Source organism: Oryctolagus cuniculus, chromosome 1 (genome assembly GCF_964237555.1).
Source record: "Oryctolagus cuniculus chromosome 1, mOryCun1.1, whole genome shotgun sequence".
Classification (NCBI taxonomy): domain Eukaryota; kingdom Metazoa; phylum Chordata; class Mammalia; order Lagomorpha; family Leporidae; genus Oryctolagus; species Oryctolagus cuniculus.
This window is the reverse complement of record NC_091432.1, coordinates 32,280,189-32,301,360: the sequence shown is the minus strand read 5'-3', so window position 1 is coordinate 32,301,360 and position 21,172 is coordinate 32,280,189. Positions and strand designations below refer to the sequence as shown.

The 21,172-nt window shown below is 53.7% G+C and overlaps 2 protein-coding genes across 5 annotated transcripts in view; one reads left to right on the top strand and one right to left on the bottom strand.

Moving 5' to 3' along the window:
- Positions 1–20,200, top strand: part of KIAA1549L (KIAA1549 like) — a 319,252-nt gene extending 299,052 nt beyond the window's left edge. For all 4 annotated transcript variants that reach the window (XM_008269586.4, XM_002709213.5, XM_017345847.3 and 1 more), the window contains 4 exons: positions 5,018–5,115; positions 6,623–6,771; positions 7,362–7,513; positions 13,962–20,200. In XM_008269586.4, the coding sequence (XP_008267808.2) occupies positions 5,018–5,115; positions 6,623–6,771; positions 7,362–7,513; positions 13,962–14,243 (681 nt within the window). In that variant the 3' untranslated portion in view covers positions 14,244–20,200. The remainder of the gene's footprint in view (positions 1–5,017; positions 5,116–6,622; positions 6,772–7,361; positions 7,514–13,961) is intronic.
- Positions 1–21,172, bottom strand: part of CD59 (CD59 molecule (CD59 blood group)) — a 684,742-nt gene that overhangs the window by 613,799 nt on the left and 49,771 nt on the right. The window lies entirely within an intron of this gene.

The window sequence follows — 21,172 nt, the reverse complement described above, 5'->3', positions numbered from 1 at the left end:
TGAGGGGGACATTGATGCTGGGGATTTTACAGTCTTTTTCCGTCTCTCCCCCTAAAAAAAAGCAAAACAACTACTCCCTCTTCCTGCCTCCAACACCTCTGCCTCTCTGGCAGCTTCCTCACCACTCTGGTGCCACAACCAGGAATACTGTTGGGGCCCCCAGTGGACTTCCCCCCTGCCATGCTCCTCTGCACCTGCCTGGTGGGGGCAAGGGATTCTGTGCTGTGCTGACTCAACAGCCCTGAACACCTGGCCTGGGCTGCCACTTCATTATGTGGACCCCGGGGCTGCCCTGAGACCCCGAGGATGCAGCCCAAGGGAGGTGTGTGACCACCCGTGAAGGTTTGCTTTGTACCCAGCGAAACCTTCCAAAGAAGAGTGCGCCCCTGGTGCCTGCCAGGAGTTCAGAGCTTGTACCTGTTTCCTTGAGATCTGCCGTAGCACAGACACGGGTAGAGAAAGCTTTTCCTTGGCTGGCAGTGTGGACTACAGAACGAGCCCTCCAAGAACCAGAGATAAAAACAGAAAGTCTGGCTCTTCTGTGGAACAGCACACGCGGCGGGAAGAGAGACGGGCTGCAGACCCCTCCCACTGTTTTGGGAAAGCAGCACCTTACTTGTGGATTTGTCAGGGAAGGTGGTGCTGAAAGGACACCAGGACAAGGATTTTGTCAAAGTGGCTGCAAAGCCACGGGTTCAGGGAAGTCACTGCCCAGGGGTGTGGGGGGCTGGGTATTGTACAGGTAAGCAACGAGCCCAGGCACCAGGTACCAGGCACCCGTCCCCAACATTAGCCAGGGAAGCTCTGCTCTCATCGGTGTTAGAGTCTGTGAAGCTGTGACTTCATGGGGCTGGACCAACGCCTTACTTCTCAGGCAGGGTCGTCCAATCTGCTTCCTCTCACTTTGTTCTGCAAGGTCATCCGATCCGCTTCCTCTCGCTTTGTTCTGCAAGCTTCGTGCTGCTGACTGCTTCCAAGCTGTGTCTCCTCCGAGCACTTTATGTTGCCTGCCTTCCGTGTGTCACTAGGAAATCACCTGTCAGTCAAATCGCTGTCCCTTGGTTGGTGATCTTGGTTCTTTTTCAGTTTTTAAAAAAGATTTATTTGTTTGAAATCAAGGCAGAGTGACAGAGGGAAGAGGAGAGACAGAGCAAGAGATTGAGCTTCCATCTGCTGAAGTTCACTCCCCAGATGGCTGTAACGGCCAAGGCTGGGCTGAAGCCAGGAGCCAGGAACTCCATCTGGGTTTCCCTCGTGGGTGGCAGGGGCCCATCTTCAGCTGCCTTCCCAGGAGCATTAGCAGGGTGCTGGATCAGAAGTGGAGTGCTCTGAAATTGGATGCTGGCCAGCTGAGCCCACGGTGCCACAGCATTGGCCCCAGTGTTTGTTCTTCGAATCTGCAAGATCGTTCCTGCTCATTTCTGTCTGGCTGCTTTTAAAATATTCTCTTCGATGCTGGTATTCTACCACTTCACTGCAATATATCCTCATGTATGCTTTATTCATTTATCCTGATTGGGATATATTGTGTTTCCTGAAATTATTAATTTACTTATTTTATCCATTCTGGAAAATTCTTATGCATTCCATATTTAAATACTGTCCCTTCCACTTCCTCCTTTGAAACTTTGATGATCTGCATGTTAGACCTACTCGTTCCCCCATCTGTATTTTATTTCTCTTTTTTAGGTTCTGCTTCCTTGTCTCTTTGTGTTTCTTTCTTCTTTCTTCAATTCCACTTTCTGCTTTATTCACTATCTCTTCATCTGTGATTAAGCTAATATTTAATTTTCTTACACTGAGCATTTTGTTTCAATAATTATGTTTCACTTCTAAAACTATTTGTTCTCTTTCAAATCTGCCAGATCATTTCTGATCATATCTCTTTGACCAATTTTTTTTAAAGATTTATTTATTTATTTGAAAGGCAGACTTACAGAGAAACAGAGGCAGAGAGAGAGGGAGGGAGAGAGAAGAGATCCTCCATCTGCTGGCTCACTCTCCAAATGGCTGTAATGGCCAGAGCTGGGCCAATCTGAAGCCAGGAGCTTCTTCCAGGTCTCCCACGCTGGTGCAGGGGCCCAAGGACTTGGGCCATCTGCTGCTGCTTTCCCAGGCCATAGCAGAGAGCTGGATCAGAAGGGGAGCAGCTGGGACCCGAACCGGCACCCATATGGGATGCCGGAACTGCAGACTGCAGCTTAACTCACTGCACCACAGCACTGGCCCTGACCAACTATTTTCTTAAAAAAACAACATTTCTTACACTATTATTGTTTGTTTGTATCTGGAAATTCCAAATTCCTATATCCCTAAAGCTGTAAATCTGCCTGTTGTCTTTCCTGCTGATTTTCACTTCCCCCTCCTAGTGTGTTTTATGGTCTTGGATTATGAGCTCCTCTTTGCTTCATTTCAAACTGTGCTGGTCCTGAGAGCCTACTGGGAGGGACTCTCCTCCAGGGAGCTGGGACAGCTGCCCGAACTGGGCCCCGCAACATTGCCCACGTCCCTCCCTGGAAGGGACCAATGCTTGCCGCCTTCCAGGTGGGACGTGAATGTCTCAGGCTCAGCCGCCTCGGTGCTCCCGCTCCAAGCCTTGGTCTTGTGATGGACCGCCTGGGTGGCGTTTGTCCTGCAGGCTGCCCCCGGTTCCTGTGTGTGCTCGCCTCTCGCTGTTTCCAGCTCTGGTTTCAGCTCACGGTTTTGTTTTAGTAGGCCAAGGTGTGGGGAAGAGGGCAGCCTAAGGGGTCCAAAGAGATTTCTCTTACACCTTGCAGTGTTCACAAGGCATGAAGTCGTGGGCTGTGCCCAGGGCCTGCCTGGCTGCCACTGAGTGGGTTGACCCTTACTACAGCGTAGTCTGCTGTATGCTGGAGGGGGACCTCATTCAGTTCAAAGACACCTTCTGAAGGGTCCCCAGTGCTGCTGCTTTTGACCTGCTGCCTCCAGGCTTCAAGTGTTGCCCTCATGTTCTTTAAGAGATCTGGCAGGCATACTACCTCAAGACAGCCAGGGATGAGAGACCAGCCACGCTTTGTCTTCCCAGAGAGCATTTTGGGATTTTTTTTCCCAGGGGAGATTGTGGCCTGGCTCTTCCTGATCCTGTTCATCTCTGTCCATTCTTCCTTTACCCCCTCACATGTTGATAAAAAAAGTCTTTACTTTTGTGACAGAGCCAACACCTTATCTTTATTCTTTTTTTAAGATTTATTTATTTATTTATTTATTTGAAAGAGAGAGAAGGAGAGGCAGAGAGAGAGAGAGAGGTCTTCCATCCGCTGGTTCACTCCCCAGTTGGCTGCAACGGCCAGAGCTGCACTGATCAGGAGCCAGGAGCTGCTTCCAGGTCTCTCACGTGGGTGCAGGGGTCCAAGGACTTGGCCCATTTTCTGCTGCTTTCCCAGCCCATAGCAGGGAGCTGAATTGGAAATGGAGCAGCAGGGATTCAAACCGGCACCCACAGAGGATGCTGGCCCTGCAGGCAGCAGCTTTACCTGCTATGCCACAGTGCCGGCCCCAACACCTTATCTTTAAAGAGTGCTTTAGAGGCCGGCGCTGCGGCTCACTTGGCTAATCCTCTGCCTGCGGCGCCAGCACCCTGGGTTCTAGTCCCGGTTGGGGCGCCGGATTCTGTTCCGGTTGCCCCTCTTCCAGGCCAGCTCTCTGCTATGGCCCAGGAGTGCAGTGGAGGATGGCCCAAGTGCTTGGGCCCTGCACCCGCGTGGGAGGCCAGGAGAAGCACCTGGCTCCTGCCTTCTGATCTGCGCAGCACGCCGGCCATAGCAGCCATTTGGGGGGTGAGCCAATGGAAAAAGGAAGAAGACCTTTCTCTCTCTCTCTCTCTCTCTCTCTCTCTCTGTGTGTCTAACTCTGCCTGTCAAAAAAAAAAGAGTGCTTTAGAGTTTGCAAAATACTTAGACATGCAGTTCCCCACCCCCCCAACACACGCCCCACCTCTGATCTCAGCAGCTTCCAGGCAAAGCATCCCTGTCCTCATTTCAGAAGATACTGAAGGCTGGCGCCGCGGCTCACTAGGCTAATCCTCCGCCTTGCGGCGCCGGCACACCAGGTTCTAGTCCTGGTCGGGGTGCCGGATTCTGTCCCGGTTGCCCCTCTTCCAGGCCAGCCCTCTGCTGTGGCCAGGGAGTGCAGTGGAGGATGGCCCAAGTGCTCGGGCCCTGCACCCCATGGGAGACCAGGAGAAGCACCTGGCTCCTGCCATCAGATCAGCGCAGTGTGCCGGCCGCGGAGGCCACTGGAGGGTGAACCAACGGCAAAGGAAGACCTTTCTCTCTGTCTCTCTCTCTCACTGTCCACTCTGCCTGTCAAAAAAAAAAAAAAGATACTGAAGACCGTGGAGGCCGCCTGACTTGCTCAGGGACCTAAAGTGTGTGCATCAGAACTTCCACATGCACCTCCTCACTCCCAAGCCGTTGCTTTCCCACACGGAACCAGCCTTCCACGAGCGAGAGCGTCAGAAACAACCACGGCTTCATTCGCTCATTCACTTAGTATTTATCGACCCCCTGTTGTCTACCAGACACCGCTCCAGGCATGCGGATGTGATTGACAGCAGAGCCCCATCCCGCCCAGCCCAAAATTGCAGTCAGGTTGGTGGCAGTTAATAAGCAAGCACAGTCTAGCGCTGGAGAGTAATAATGGCTGTGACCAAAGCGTGTAGGGCTGGATGGAGAAAGCGAAGGAAGGAGCCCTGGGAAGAACTGGGAGAGAAGCATCCCGGGTAGAAGGAACACCACGTGCACAAGGCCTAGTCAGGAAAGGACTTGGCAGGTTCCACGAGCGATTGGAGGGCTCTGTGGCTGCAGCCGCCCAGCATAGGGGAACCTGGTGGGAGAGAAGCCAGAAGAGGGGGCCGAGAGACACGCCAGGGAGATCCTAGGGAACAGTTTGGGGAAGGAAGGGGAGGCCAGCCCTTGGCAGTTTGCTTCCACCTTAAAGAAGATGAGCCTGCGCGGTGGCCGACGCTGCGTGTGACGCGTGCCCCCGTTCTCCACAGGCTTACAGATTCTCCCAGCTGCCGGAGATGGTCATGGGCTCCCCGCCTCCGCCTGTCCCGCCCCGCACCGGTCCTGTGGCGGTCGCTTCTCTCCGACGGTAACGCCTTCCTTTCTTTGTTTTCTCTGGGATACTTGGAAATGAGGTGGTCCCGAGCTGTGGGTGCTGTGAACAGCGCCTGCGGGATCCTCATGCCCCACCCTGTGCAGCATGCGTCATGCGTGTAGGCAACCTGAGGCATCAAGGAAGCGGGGACCACAGAGGGGGGACCAACCTGCCTGTGTTTCCAAATACAAAGGCCCTGAGAATCTAGTCTAAGAAGCCCAAGGTCAACTCTCCCATACCCTGACCTTGGACATCAGAAAATGACTCCAGCTCAGGCCGGCCCAAGCCTCTCCCTGTGTTTGCACACTCAGAAGTCCCCCCGTTACGTAAGAGTTGTGCCTAGGAGGCCAGGCGGGACGTGTCTGGCACCCAACTCCTGACTTCCAAGAGACCGAACACTCGTGAACCAAGCTCAGGTGTGAGGCATATGGCAGACCTCCCCTGCTCTCCAGAGAGGGCACGAGCACATGTTTCTAAATAGACAGACTGGAAGCGCAGGAGCCGTGAGCACAGGGGAAGGTTGGAATAGGCCTAGTGACAGGGTTGGGAGACCCAGCTGTGCCCTGGGGTACGAGTGGGCCCCTGCCCTGGGCCTCCCTCCCAGCCGCTGCCCAACACACTACTCCTACCCCATCCCTGCACCACAGGGATAAAGAAGACCCTAGCCTCACTTCCAGTGTTTAGAATGTGGGACCGTAGGCCAGCGGAGGCCAGGCTCTCGGGAAAGCAGCAGTCCAGGCACCTGCTGTGGACCCCCAGGCAAGTCCCCTTCTCCTCTCTGGCCTCTGGCTCCATATCTGTAAAATGGGCACAGGGCCTAAAAGAACCTCAGAGGCTCTGGGATTCCTTAGAAGAGGGCCTCTGAGGACAATATGGAGCAGAACGCAGGGATTTTTCCAGGGAAGGGTTTTCCGAACAGGAGCAGAGGCCTGGAATAGCCTGAGCAGGCAGGAGAGGCAGGGAGGGAGCTGGAAAGGAGGGCAGTCTCCATGCAGAGCCGTACCATGCTGTGACACCATCACAGCCTCCATGTAGCAGCAGGAATGAGCCCCCAGCCCTCAGGGGCACCTGCTCCAGTGGCAGGAAGTCAATCATCGCAGAACCTCTCATTGGCTGTTGACGATGTCATCACTTCCTAGGGCCAACCGTCCCCAGCTGATATCCAGCACTGATTGCTTTGTGGCCTTTATGTGGAAATTAAAAGTTTTACTACGCAGAGAGACCCAAGAGCCACCCTTAGGGGAGAACTGAGTTAGAACTTCCGAAAATGAAAATGACCCCTGCTCTGGCTGCGGTGATGGCCACGGTGACAGCTGCTACAACTTGGGGCACTTCCTGTTGTGCTGGTGCCCCCAGCAGTCCATGCATTAGGTGGGGGCAGATCAGTCCTGAGCCCCCTCCCCTCGCGGGGCCTGGCGCCAGCTGCTGGGGCTGCTCCTTCTGCCCAGCCCGCCGCCTGAGGTCTGTGGACAACACTAACGCGGCCCCTCTGTCCCTCCAGGTCCACCTCCGACATTGGCAGCAAGAGCAGAATGGCCGAGTCCGTGGGCCCTGAGCCGGCCCAGCTGCACGATAGTGCCTCCTTCACCCAGGTGTCCCGAGGCCCCGTGTCTGTGGCGCAGCTGGATCAGTCGGCTCTAAATTACTCAGGTGGGCAGTGCACCTGGCATCTGCTGCTGGGCTCCCGTCCCCCACGGCCCCGCACAGCCACCCTGCCTCCCTCAGCCGTCAAAGCTTCTGTGTTCCTGGGTCCCCTCAGTAGCCCTGAAACTGAACAAAATACCAAATCCTGCCGAGGTCTGGGTGCACATTAACATTTTGCCAGCCTTTTGGTTTTTTATCCTTAAAGACTGCAGGTACAGTTTTCTACCTCCATCTCATTCCCCTTCTCCCTAAGTCCTGGGTGCTAATCTTTTGCTGAGTGTATACAGGCGCTTCAGAAATTCATAGAAAGCATGTACTCAGTGGCCCTGAAAGAATTCCACGAAGAGGGAAAGTCAGGTCCCACCACAGCCCACCCTCCTTGTTGCTTCATTCCCCGGAGTCTCAGCTGTCATGGCCAAGATCCCCTCTACCCTAGCTCAGCTTCATCCCCAGCCACTGTAAGAGCCCAGACGGAGCCAGCTCCCCTCAACTCAGACCTGACTCACCAGGACCTCCAGCCAGCAGACAGCCAGGGAGCCCATGAGCCTGGTGGCCGGATCCCAGAAATCAACCTCCGCTCCTCTCCTGCACGCCAGGTAACACGGTGCCAGCGGTGTTCGCCATCCCAGCTGCCAACAGACCTGGCTTCACCGGCTACTTCATCCCCACGCCTCCCTCATCCTACAGGAACCAGGCCTGGATGTCCTATGCAGGAGAGAGTGAGCTTCCCAGCCAGTGGGCTGATTCGGTGAGACCCTGACTGATTGCTTAGTAAACTTCCAGCTGCTTGATGCATTCCCAGGAGGAAATATGATGAAGGGTGACAGCGTGCGTTTTACCCCCTGGTGCTAACATGCTAAACAGCATGGCTACAGTCCTCCATTTAAAGGGAGCGGTGTGGCAAGGCAGGGTGTCCTTTGACAAAGGCAGCCGAGGCGTGCCGGGCACCACCTCTTCCTGGTCAAGTACATTTTTCTAAGATTGGTTCCCATTTGCTGAGTGTTCCCTGTGTGCCAGAAGCCACCTGAGCTGTTTTGTTTGTTTCTGTTTCTTAATCTTCACAGCTGTTCTGTCAGGAGTTAGCACTTGTAGGAGTTCCACAATTACTCCCATTTTGCAGATGAAAAAGCTGAGGCCTAGTCTAAGCTAGGCCTCACAGCTAGGAAAATGCCAAGGTCAGAATTCAAACCTGCACCTGGCTGGCTCCAAAACTTTCATTGCCTTTGTTTCTTTTAGCTGTCAAATTCTGTCGAGTTTTAGATGAAATGCCTCAAAAAAGAAGCATTAGAAAGCCCGGCTGTGGATCTTGCCTCTATGTAAATCCTAAGACTTCCTGCCTGAGTCTGGCCGAGGACTGGCTTGACCCAGTCCCCAGGTTTCTTCCTTCTTTTCAAGTCAGAACACACGGCACAGTGGACATGGCCCAGCTTGCACCAACCTGGATGTTCACCCCCAGGCCTGCCTGCCCTGTCACCCGCCAAGGCCTCCTCTGTGAAGAACAAACCAACCCACGCAGACAAGATGAGCCTCGTGCCTGGGCGACATCCCCCGCTGTGGCCAGGAAGGCAGGCTTCCCCTGCAGGCTGAACCTGACCCCGGGCGCTGGTGATCATTGTCGGGGGTGGGCTCAGCATGGGGAATGAATCCCACAGCAGGAACCACTTTGCCAGCAAGGTTTGTCTTGGTTCTCCTCTCTGTCCAAGCCTCCACACTCTCCTCCCTGGCAGCTGCAGCTCAGCGGCAGCGTTGGCATCACTCTCAGCGTAGTGACGCCACACGTAAACGGCAGCATCGGGGCCAGGCTTTCACATATGTAGGCATGGGGGATTTCCCTCATCACCAAGGCTTGCCCTAACTGCTAAACATTTAAAAATATATGCCACCTTGAATAAAAATATTCCTGAAATTAATAAAACCCTCCCCCCCCCCTTTTTTTAAGATTTATTTTATTTATTGGAAAGGCAGAGTGACACACACAGAGAGAGAGAGAGAGAGAGAGAGAGATATCTTCCATCTACTGGTTCACCCCCAAAATGGTCACAATGGCCGTAGCAGGACAAGGCTGAAGCCAGAAGCCAAGAACTCCATCCAGGTCTCCCACATGGGTGCAGGGGCCCAGGTACTTGGACCATCTTCCACTGCTTTCCCAGGTGCATTAGCAGGGAGCTGGAACAGAAGTGGAACAGCTGAGACTCAAAGCAGCACTCTGATAGGGGATGCTGGAGTCGTAGGCAGCAGCTTAACTCACAATGCCAGCCCCCCACCGCCACGCGCCCCACTTCTTTGTAAGAAGACACAGTATCATTTAATGTGTCTTTTCTGAGTGACTCCGTGTCATTATGGTCCTCCTATCCTATCACGATGCTTGTGGGATGAGCTCTAATGTGTGTAGGACTCTTGCCCCATGGGAACGCGTCGCTAAACTACTGTGATTTTTGGAGTAACCCCGCTGGCTTGAAACATACTTTGCCATGTGGGACGTTGCTCCAGCTGGCACCTGCAGCTGCCGTCAGTGTCCTGGCTCCCAGTGAGTCCGTGCTCACCGTTAAATGTGCTTTTCCAAGCGCACTATCATCTGCAGAAGAAGCAGAGCTTATTAGAGTTGTGTGCACAGCTGCAGTCAGCTCCAAGAAAGGAGCTGGAGGGCGTCCCTGCTCTTAAGTCTCTGCATCTTCATGTGGCACTTGGTGACATCTCTTTTTGTCTGTCTGGCTGGCATCTTCTGCTGTTCTAAACAGCTGCCACCACTGCGTGATCAGTGCAGAGCTTACCTGAGTCTATAACTCCACTTACAGCCTAACCACAGTGTGTAGACTTTTCAGAAAGTGGATGGTAATTGACTCCTGCTACCCAAGCCGTGAGCCTGCAGCTTGGACAGCTTGCATGCTGGGTGCAGGGTACGCCAGGTGATCTGCCGGGGGTCAGGGGAAAGTCTTTTACAAAACCTTGACCTTGCCCTCAAGACCCTTAGAAATGATCATTTCGCCAGGCCTAGTGCTACATCAGATGCCTCCGGGTTCCCACCGCCTTACAGATGTGGCCAAAGGAGCCGAGCAAGCAGAAGCTTGGCCTCCCCAGAGCCCGAGTGCAGCATTCTCAGTGTGAAGAAGAACCCGTTTCCCATCAGTTGTCTTTAATTAAGAGGAAGATGATTGCTGCAGCCTACATGGATCCTTCCTGGAGCCCAATTATCACCTGCAGTTAAGCAGGGAGGTGTGCCGGTGCGTGGAGCCAGCCAGGCAGGACAGGTGATATATCAGCACGCGAAAGACAGTGCTGGAAGCTCGGAGGGACCAGATGTGAGCTGGAGGAAGACGCCCCTTTAGAGCAGGGATAACACACCGACCCCGACCCTGCATCGAGCCAAGAAGGAAAAAGCCTCCGCCGGCATTTGCCTGTCTGCCCTTGCTGGCCCCAGGATCTAAGCTGGATAAAATCACCTGGATCTGGGATGACAGAGGTTTCATCCTTGGTGCTAGGTGGAGAAGGGGGTGGAGGAGGTGGCGCTCCAGGCTCTGCAGGAAGCTGTGTGCTGTGATCCACTGGTGATGTCTGCCATGGCACTGGCTAGGGCAGCAATGGTATTTGCCAGCCTGACTTTTGGCCAGCAGGGGTGATGGTTGCAGCCTGCACCTCCTAGAAGGGGGTGGGGTGGGGGTGAGGGTGGGGACGTTTCTCCTCTCCTCTTGCCTGCCTGTGCCCCTACTGAATATTCTGACTATGACCCTCTGCTCCTGCAGTGGGGTCAGGCGTCCCCTGGCTCTGCCCGCCACCAGCAGTGAGATGCTTGATGCCCAGAGCTGAGGGCTCTCAGGAGCAGGACGGGGACTCAGCTGCAGCAGGGACACTTAGCTGGGTTTGAGGCGCAGGGACAGGGGATGTGGCAGCTTCCTTGGCAAATACGTGGCCCCGGGTGATGATCCCTCAGTGACTGTCAAACAGGGAGCCTCCCTACTGTGTGCTGCGCACAGTCTGAGCACTGGTGTCCAGCAATGGGTGAGACCAAGTGGCCACCTTCACGAAGCTGACGATGGCGTCAGGGAAGCTGCATGGAGACACCCCAAAGGGCCCCTGGGCCAACGTCCCTGGGCTGGGAAGGGTGGCTTGGACAGAAGGAAGTTAGCGCCGGAGAGCTGAAGTACGCAGCCGCGTCTCGGCCGTGGTGGTTGGTTACCGCCTGTCACCTGTGTCCCTCCCCCAGGCTTCTGAGACAGCCCAGCTCTGGCTTGACTCTGAGGTGTTCTTAGACACGGCCCTGGGAGCAGACTTCAGCCTAATAGTTGCAGTGCCATTGTCGCGTGTCGGAGCACCTGCGCGGAATCCCTGGCTCTGGCTCCTGACTCCGGCTTCCTGGGTGCGCACACCCTGGGAGGCAGCAGTGATGGCTCGAGGGATGAGGTTCCTGCGGCTCACGTGGGATCGAGTTCCCAGTTCCCGGCTTCCGCCCCGACCCGGCCCAGCCATCGTGGGTGTGTCGGGAGTGAAGCAGCAGGTGGAGCTTTCTCTGTCCCTCGGTCTCTCTCTGCCTCTCACAGGAATAAAAATTTTAAAGTAAATAAACAAGACTCCCCCTGCCCAATAGCCATCAGGTGGGTCCCAGGCCAGGCCCACACGTGCACCTCATACACCTGCCCTCTCAGGAGAAATTATCAGAACACCTATGTGTGGCCAGTTTCGTGGCATGGCATAGCGGGTAAAGCCACCACCTGCCATGCTGGCATCCCATGTGGGCACCGGTTCGTGTCCCAGCTGCTCTACTTCCAATCAACTCCCTGATGATGCCTGAGAAAAGCAGTGGAGGATGGTCCCAGTGTTTCCGACCCTACCAGCCACGTGGGAGACCCAAATGAAGCTCCTGGCTCATGGCTTCAGCCTGTCAGCCTTGGCCATTGCAGCCATCTGGGACCTGATCCAGTATATGGAAGATTCTCCCTCCCCCTCCCCTATCTCAGGCTGGCACTGTGGCATAGAAGGTTAAGCCTCTGCCGGCAGTGCCAGCATCCATATGGGCATGGGTTCAACTCCCAGCTACTCTACTTCCTAACCAGCTCCCTGCTAATGCACCTGGGAAAGCAGCGGAGGATTGCACAAGTCTGTGGGCCCATATACCCATTGGGAGATTCAGAAGAAGCTCCTGGCTCCTGGCTTCAGCTTGGCCCAGCCCTGGCCATTGCAGTGATTTGGGGAGTGAACCAACAGATGGGAGGTCTCTCTCTCTCTCTCTCTCTCTCTCTGTGTGTGTGTCTGACTTGTAAATAAATAAATCTTAAAAAAAAAAAAAAAAGCCTGTGGGGAGGATGTAGGGACTGTTCGCCTACCACACATGTCCCCCTCCAAGCTTTCTGAATCCCTAGGCACCTCTTTGCACCTGTTGCCTCCTGCCATCCCAGGCGAGAGAATTAGGAGGCGAGACCTCTGGGAGGTGGCCAGGTCCTGAGGCTGGGGCTCTCATGAGTGGGATTAGTGGTCCCAAAGAGCTCAATCACCCCCTCTGCCATGCAAAGGGTGGGGAAGAGACAGCCGCCTGCGAACCAGGAGCCAGGCCCTCACCAGACAACATGCCCACACCTCGGTCCTGCACTTCCAAGTTTCCAGAACTTTGAGAAACACATTTTTGTTGTTGATGGGATTTTGTCATAGCAGCCAGAGTGGACTAGGGCATCCGCCCTGCTCCGCCCGTACCTGGGGCCCGCAGCAGCATGTCTGTTAAGAATGGGGATGGGCTGTGTTCCTCACAGGTGCGACATAGCCCAGGCCTGGGCCCCAGAGAAGCACCTAACAGGTAGCCTGGCACTGGGCACCTGCAGATCTGGCCCTGCCCGTTGGCTTACTAAGCTCCTCCCACACTGCACACACCCTCTCTGGGCAGGCCCAGCTCTCTGGACCCTCTGGGTGCTCCTGGCTGCTGCTTCTCTCTCGGCCTGGAATGCCCCTCCCACCTTGTCTTGCTGGCAGCAGCCCGTTGGCCCTGGAGGCTCAGCGGAGCTGCAGGTGTGGAAGCTGCCCGACTGGGCTCGCTTGCCGCCGGCGCCACGCATGCCTACTGCGGAAGGCCCTGGAACAGCAACCCCAGGGGCTTCACACACTTCAGTGGGAGAATCCATCCTATCCTAAATTCCTGTCTTTATTTCTAGAAGTTTCCATATGATTAGGGATAGAATGGATGTCTTCCACTTCTAATGAAAACAGAAATCCAGTTTTTGTTTTGTTTTGTTTTGTTTTTGTTTTTTGTTTGTTTGTTTTTTAACAGGCCCAGTGGACAGTGAGAGAGAGACAGAAAGAAAGATCTTCCTTTTCCGTTGGTTCACCCTCCAATGGCCACCACGGCCGGCGCACTGCGCTGATTCGAAGGCGGGAGCCAGGTGCTTATCCTGGTCTCCCATGGGGTGCAGGGCCCAAGGACTTGGACCATCCTCCACTGCACTCCCTGGCCACAGCAGAGAGCTGGCCTGGAAGAGGGGCAACTGGGACAGAATCTGGCGCCCTGACCAGGGCTAGAACCTGGTGTGCCGGCGCCGCTAGGCAGAGGATTAGCCTAGTGAGCCTCGGCGCTGGCCAGAAATCCATTTTTGAAGACATCAAGGGCACGTCCCAGATCCAGGACAGAGTAGCGCAGTGACCAATCCGCAGCCGTGGGCGCCCAGCAGAACTGTGCGAAGTGAGTCTCCATGGGTTCTGAGCTGTGTCGCCCGAGTGAGACACCCCTCTTCACTTGAGTGCCCTCCTCTGCAGTAGAGACCTGTCTGTTGCCTGGGCTGTCACTCCAAGAATCAGGTGGGGGGGAGAATGTGCAGAATGCCCTCAGCAAGCGCAGAGTTCAATCGGTGTTGCTTTTGTTATTAAAAATCTTCCCCTGGGCTCCTTTGGGACCCACAAAGGACACCAGAGTTCTGGCCGCTGGATTGTGCGCTTATTAACTGAGGCCACCCAGCAGAGGCAGAGGTAGACTCAGATACATTCCTGACGTCATCAGCGGGGATTGACGCAGGGGTTTAATTCATCGAACCAGCGCATCCAGTGAGTCCACACCGCCTGTGTTCTGTCTGTACAAAGGTCCTGGCCTCCGCCTTCCTCCCAGTCTTCTTCCTTGTCCTTGATCCTCTCCTGTTGCTAAGTATCCCGCTTCCCCTAGGGTTCTGCGACTTGCACTACTTACTAATCTCTGGCCTTCTCTTCTCTCCCACGGCGCTCTGCAGGTGCCCCTGCCGGGGTACATCGAGGCTTACCCCCGGTCCCGGTACCAGCAGGGCTCGCCCTCCCGGCTGCCTCGCCAGTACAGCCAGCCTGCAGGCATGCACCCCAGCCTGGAGCAGGCCCCGGCGCCCTCCACGGCGGCCTCGCAGCAGAGCCTGGCGGAAAACGACCCTCCCGACGCTCCCCTGACCAACATCTCCACTGCCGCCCTGGTGAAGGCCATCCGGGAGGAGGTGGCCAAGCTGGCCAAGAAACAGACGGACATGTTCGAGTTCCAGGTGTAGTGCCTCTGGCCGTGCGACGCCGGGGTTCTTGGCCTAGAGCGCTGGACTTGACCCCTGGACAGGGGTGTGAGCCTTTCTCTTGCCTTGTTTCTGACAAGGTGAACAGTCAGGTGTCTGGGAAGCAGAGGAAGCTTCGGCATGACTGCATTCTGACTGGACGTCCTCGCTGGGGACTGTGTGTCTGACGACCTGTTCCGCTGACTGTCCCAACCCTGGGTGTATTCCCCGAAGGGGCCTCCATCTCGAGGGGTTCCAGCGTCCCTGCAGATCCTTGCCCAAGGCCCATGTTAATAAGCCCCTCCTCAGTGCCCCCTGCATGTTCACTCTGTGTCTGTGTTCAAGGCGATGCAGGAGGGAGGACTGAGCCCCAGACGGCGCCCTCTGTCGTCCAGCCTTGGACCATCAGCCCTCACGTCACAGCAGCTGTAACGGGGACAGGAGAGCGGAGTCCCTCTGCAGTTAAAGGTTCATACTCAAAGTCAAGGGGACTGGACGCAAAAGCAGTGCCCGCGACCGCACCTGCCAGTAGTCCTGACTCTCTCTCTCCACCGTGAGCTGAATGAAGGCTGAGAGAGAGAGAGAGAGAGAGAGAGAGAGAGAGAGAGAGAGAAAGAACGGGAATGGTGCATCTGTGCTGACAGGTTTTAAAACATCATTGTCGTTTTGGAACCGGGGCCCTGCGGCTTGCGCTCTAACTGAAAATATGGGTGCTGAGGGCTTGTAGGGGCCTCCAAGAGAGAAACACTCCTCGGTGGGAGTTTTCCTTGCCCTGCATTGCAAGCGGCCTGAGAAGGACGCCCCTCTCGGTTTGGGAAGAACAGATACATCAGCTTTCTCAAGACAGTCTCTGGCTCTTCAACCACGCGGCCCAGCATGTGCTGCCGAGGGGGCACAAAACGGAACAGCGGCTGGTTCCTCTCAGGAACAGGAGGGGTGGGTACACAGCTTCTGAATGTAGAACATCTGCCGATGTTTAAATGTAAATATCTTTGTAAAAGTGCAGGCGTCGGGCAGTTCCTCGCTGGCCATGAACACAGGAGGACATCTGTGGATGGGACCCTCCCGGGCACGGCGACTCCGCCTCCGGAGCCCGGGGGGAGGCCTTTGCCTGGTACCACCGAGGCGCCGTCTAATAACTACCCATCAGTGCAGGCAGATCAACTGCCGACTCTGCGTGGCACAGGGAAGGGGGTGTTTTGGTTGTCTCTCCAATCTGGGGGGCCATGGATGGTGTTGGGGGGCTTCCGTGGTGTCTGTGGGAGAATGAGAACCTGTCCCGCCATCATCCACGAGCCATCCAGCTTCAGCTGCATCCATTCCCTTCTGAGCCCATCTTCCCATCGTCCGCATGAGTTTCTTTGGTCTTTACTGAAAGAAGAAAGTGGGAATTTAAAAGTTGACAGAAGAGTAGGTGTGGAACTGATTAGAATGGGAGAGTCAAACTGTCAGAGCACAGACTTTTCCGAGAGGCTGTTTTATTTCCCAGTGGCAAATTGCCCTTTCTGGAATGTTCCGAGATGGTGGTCAAGGAATCTTCTAAGAAATCTCTTGTTGGGATGATGTTAGGTAGGTGTCCTTTAGTATGCTGGTGGATCTTTCATAGTGGTAGTTTTTTGTTACTTTAAAAAAAATCGGCTATAAATAAAATGTATTTTTGTAATTTCCTTGTGTATATATGGTATATTTCTACCAATGGCCAGTTGTTGTAGTCCAAAACATAAGTCAGCTTGCAAAACACTGTGGCGAGTGCAAGATTTTGCTGACAGATTAACACAATGCCTGAGTCTATGCCAGTGGGCATTCGATGCACTTGAATGAACAAAGAGCCAAAGAAACTCAGCCTTTTCATGCAAATGGTTACGAGTCTGATAAAGTCAGCCACACTGTCCCACTCTAATATCAATATTTCATCAGTGCGATGATATCAACCCAGTACTTTGTCTACTTGGTAAATGCCTGGACATGCTACCTGTGACAATGAAGTTTCAAGACCTTGGTGTAATTGAAATCTATGTGCATGTTTCAAAAGACAGTGTCTGAGCCTGGGGCGTTCTGAGACTTACAGAGAGGGAGTCTCCCGTCTGTAGGCGTGTGGCTCCACTGCGTGGAGCTGCAGACCGCGGGGGGCGGGGGGTGTTTGCAGAACCCCGTGAAATGGTCCACTGAGACAGCCAAAACTGGGGCACGCTAAATCAGACACTCTTAAACCGGACAGCAGAGGTTGAAGCAAAGTATGTGGGGGGAAAACCTTAAGTTGAAAAGAAACCAGTCTGCTCCAGTGGGGAGACAGCCACCAGTGTTGGATTTTTCCATGGTTCCTCTCTAAAGAGTCTCCTGTCCTAATGAGAGTGACAGAAACTGGACAGGTGACCGGGGAAAGGCAGGTGGTCAAAAGTGTCTCCTGGAAGGGAAACTAGAGTTCTGTGGGAGCCTGAAAGAGGCAACAATGACCTCGGTGTCCAGCATGGTCCTCCAAAAGCCGCAGAGGACTCTGCGACCTGGGAGGAGGAGAAGTGGAGCGACCAGCCGGAGGACTTGGGTTCGTGTCGTCTGATTTATGACCCCTCTTGCTTCTCATGTCACCATGCTGCTGCAGGCTCGGGGGTGACATATCTTCAACTGTCGCCCAGGAGCTTAAACAATAGGGGTCATGGAAGAAACTCCGTAATGTTCTTGCCAAGGAGAAGGATGACTGATTGAGTACATAAGGGACTTGAGGTACGGTGTCGCAGGACAATGTGTTTGTGGCATAATAAACCTTTTTTGGCACTGGTTTTGATATGAGTGTTCTGCATTCATGAGAAGGAAATATATTTTGGATGTTCCCAGAGGGGACAATCAAGGCAACGGTGTCCTTAACTCTTGGTGGTGGGCAGGTCAGGGCGGCGGTGGGGCAGGGCCATGTGAACTCATCTCTCGGCCCCATGGATCCCCCAGAATGTCAGCGCTGTCCCGACAGCTGGTCCCTGGGAGACAGCAAATGCATTGCTCCAGGTCCAGGGTGGCATCCAGTGGTGCAGGAGCATAAAGGTCCACTGTGGGGGCTGGGACCTGTGGTCTGAGCCTTGAGCGATCCTGACATGGCCCCGGTCACCTCTGTAGCCGGATGCAATGCTCTCGGGGTCGGTTATGTAAGAATTTTCTAGTCCTGGGAGAAGTTATAAGAGTGCATTTGTCATTTTAAGAACCAAGGAAAAGGGCATGTAATTTCTCAGTAATCTTGATGTAAGAAAGGAAATTGTTTGATCAGTGATTTTAAAGAAGAAGAAAAACTTCTGAAGGAGAAGCATTGGAGTGAGGAGGTAAAGAATGGTAGTACCTAACTCAAAGAAATGCTTTTCTAACAGGCAAGAAGAGGAGAAATGAATCAAAAGACTGAAATTCTGATTACATCTAAGTGAACTTTGTATGTAATATGCTCAATAATATGGAATAAAATTACAGATATTTCAAGTTTGAGACAGGTTTTGAACTCCATCCTAAATTCCTCCTGCCACAAGCAAGAAAACGATTTGGATTTTTCTTAAAAAAAATTTAAGATACTAATTTAGCTTGGAGCAGTGCCTGCCTGGGGAGTAAATGTTGGAAACTCAGTTCTGCCTCTCAGTCCTGTCTCCCAGGCAGGCTGCTGGTTGAGTGTGCCTCCTGCACCTGATCACGTGTGGGGCTGACAGGAGTAATGCGGGTGCACTTCACAGAACAGACACCTCCCGGGGGCACAGGGATGGAAGCAGCTGCCCCCACTCACGTCCTCGCTCACCTTCTCTCCCCTTGCTGCCTTTCGTCTCTGTTTCCCTCTGCGTGCCTGCTCAATGCTCTTGCTTCCCTTGGCAACCATCTTACTCATCAGTGCACGTGTAACCGAAACCTCCATCCAGGACCCATAATCTTTCCTTGTCAAAGTGCCCCCTCCTCTGACTAGCATCTCTCTGCCCACTTGGGCAAATCCTCGAGGACCTGATTCCAGTTCATCTGCCTCTGGATCGGCCATTCTGGAACCAAGGTAGTTCCATGCTGGAACTACCAGCATGGCCTGCGGGACCGGGCTTTTGTTAGGGGCTGATACCCAAAGTGGCATGAGTGGGCAGGACCCTCAAAAGGAGCCTATGTGGCACTGGGCTTGACCTACACTCTGAGGATGTCACCCAGCAACCAGCGCTTGGGTCCTCCCTAGGGACATGGCCACAGGGAGGAAAGGGCACCCTTGGGTGTCAGGTGAGGGTGCACACCCTTGAAGCGCGGGGAGAGTGGCCCCAAGCCACTGCCTCTTCCCACTGCCACCAGCTAGTGCACCTGCTGCTGGGTCTCACAGGGGATTTCTGCGTGAGCCCCCATTAGCAGACAGGGAGTACTTGTAAACTGAATGGCAGGATCTTAGCGCAGGTGCTGCTAATGTGGCTCACGGCCACACACTTGCAAGGGTGAGAAAACTGATGAGCCCCTCGATAGAATCTTTTGAAACACAATTGGTTTTGAGTGAAACTGATATTATAGCGGCTCTGACCTTCTGAGTATGATAAATTAGTGTCCTGAGAATGGCAAGGTTTCTTGATTTTTGGATGAGCTGTTAACAGAAACCAAACCTGTGAAAAATGCTAAAATTAAGGTGTTTCTAAAAAGGAATATATTGAGGAAATATAATTGTTCCAGAAACAAATGCTTTCAGAAGATGCTGAGTGGCTTTGATTCTGCAGGTTTCAAAAAAAAAAAAAAATTAAATAGGGAGACAGGTCGTGACGTGGAAGAACTTGTCTCCAAAACTCAAAGCTAGATTTTAGTGAGAGCCACTACAGAATGAGATCCAGAAATTGGTCATTTGACTCTTGTAAATCACGGAGGGGGCCATCAATGGATTCCACGCCAGTGAACTGTGGCCCCCCCGTTTCCCCTTACGTCTCCCTTACGTGAGAATTCACCCTCACCCCACACAGAGACTGCGCAGAGAAAGGGTTTGCACCAAAGACAGTCAGAGAGCATCGCGAGCCTGGGGATTTGGGGGAAAGTGCCGGTAGTCTAGGCCTTGAGCAGGTCTGGTTCCTCACCTGTCAGGTGGGTACTTGCGTCTCGTGGCTGTGAGGTGCACAGAGCCCAGGGAAGCTGAAAAATGGCTTGAAAAGTATATTTCTAACTCAGCAGCTTTGTTGTTCAGATTGACCCAATAAACTATTTTCGCCCCTCCCATGCGCTGAGTGAATTTGGCTTGTCACGTGGCATTGCCTAGTTTGGAATTGCCATGGCTCACCTGGAGCGGCCCAGCAGTGTGTGAGTGGAGCAGGTGCATGCACCTGTGCTCAGCTCTGCGTGGAAACCCCAGCCCGCGAGTCTGTCCAAGCACGTCAGTCACCCAGGTGGAGGACTGATGCGCAGCTTTGGGTGTAGCTGTTGTTCTTCGAGGGCTTTGCTGTTTAATTAACTCTGTGTGTCCTCTGCCAGGAACATAGCATTCACACGCGATTTGAGTTTTGTATTGTAAAACAAAATGACAAAGGCTTTCGTGCCCTGAGTCTCGTTCTGGCTCCTCCCGTTGGTGGGATGGGGTCTGTCTCACAATCCAGCCACAAGACAGGCCCTGCTGAGGGTGCTACAGAAAGCTGCAGGCCTGGTAGACCCAGCGTGTAGCCTCAGAAGACATCCCAGCCTGGGCCAGGAGTTCCTGAGTCCAGCAAAGCTCACCCCCAAGCCCCAGAACAGCAGATGGAGCCCGCTCATGACGTGGCCACTAAAGAAAGATGATTCCTGGGGCTGCTGCAAAGTAGTGCCCCCACAAGGGGTGACAATGCAACGGGTCACACACTCCAGACAGCCCCCCCAACCCCACCCTGTGCTAGTCCCCCGCAGCCATGATGCCGGCCATGGGCTCAGCCCTGTCCAGAAACCACGTGTTGTGCTGGCCGCTCTGCCCTCCGAGACCCATTCATTAGACAGTACAGACCTGGACCAGGAGCCGCAACTTACAGGTTGAGCGTGGCCAGCATACAGGTGAGATTCTCAGTCTAGGAAACACCAAGAACTGGGTCTATCTGCAGTGACAGCTGAAACTTAAAGGAGCTGAGCTGGACTAATTCAAAGGTCCAAGAAGGCAGAATTTGCAGTAAGAAGTGGCCTTGTGCCTCAGGCTGTTTAGAGGAGAGGGAGGAAAGACGGTCTGGTAACAAAAAGCCAACTCTGAGTGTGGTGGAGAGTCTTGCTCCCCAGTGGCGAGTCACAACCCTGGGCTTTCACGGATGTCTCGAGACGTGGGTCACTTAGGCAGCAGCACAGGGCTGCCTCTCACTGAGCCTGACTCTCCAATGTTTTGGAAGTACTTAGAAAGTCACTTTGAGTTCTGGTTACTCTGCTTCTGTTCCGGCTTCCTGCAAATGCATCTCTTCTCAGATGCAGCAGAATATGGTCCAAATCCTTGGGTCGCTGCCACCCGTGTGGGAGGCCTGGATGGAGTTCCTGGTTCCTGGCTTCAGCCAGGTCCAGCCCCAGCCATTGCAGCCATTGGGGGGTGAACCAGCAGTTGGAAGATCTCTCTCTCTCTCTCTCCCTCTCTGTCACTCTGCCTTTCAAATAAATAAATGCATCTCTTTTTTTTTTTTTCAAAAAAATAAAATATTTAAGGATTGAATAGCAAATTTTCCTCCTGTCTCTGCTTCTCTGTAAAGAGGGTGCAAATGTGCGTCAAAGACACCATGATTTGCTATTCAGGGATAAAACAGACAATGTAGTTATCCTGGAGCGGGGGTGTTGAGATTACAACTCTGATGAACGTGTTTGTACTTATTTTAGAGTTCAGGATTATTTCTATTTTTTATCACATGTGAGGTGAGAGTGTTATGAGGAAGATGTTTCCCGGTTTTTATTCCAAGACCTTGCCCCGACATGAGAGAAGAATTCCAAGCGGGCACTAAGTAAGGTGCACAGATGAGAGCAGGATTTACAGA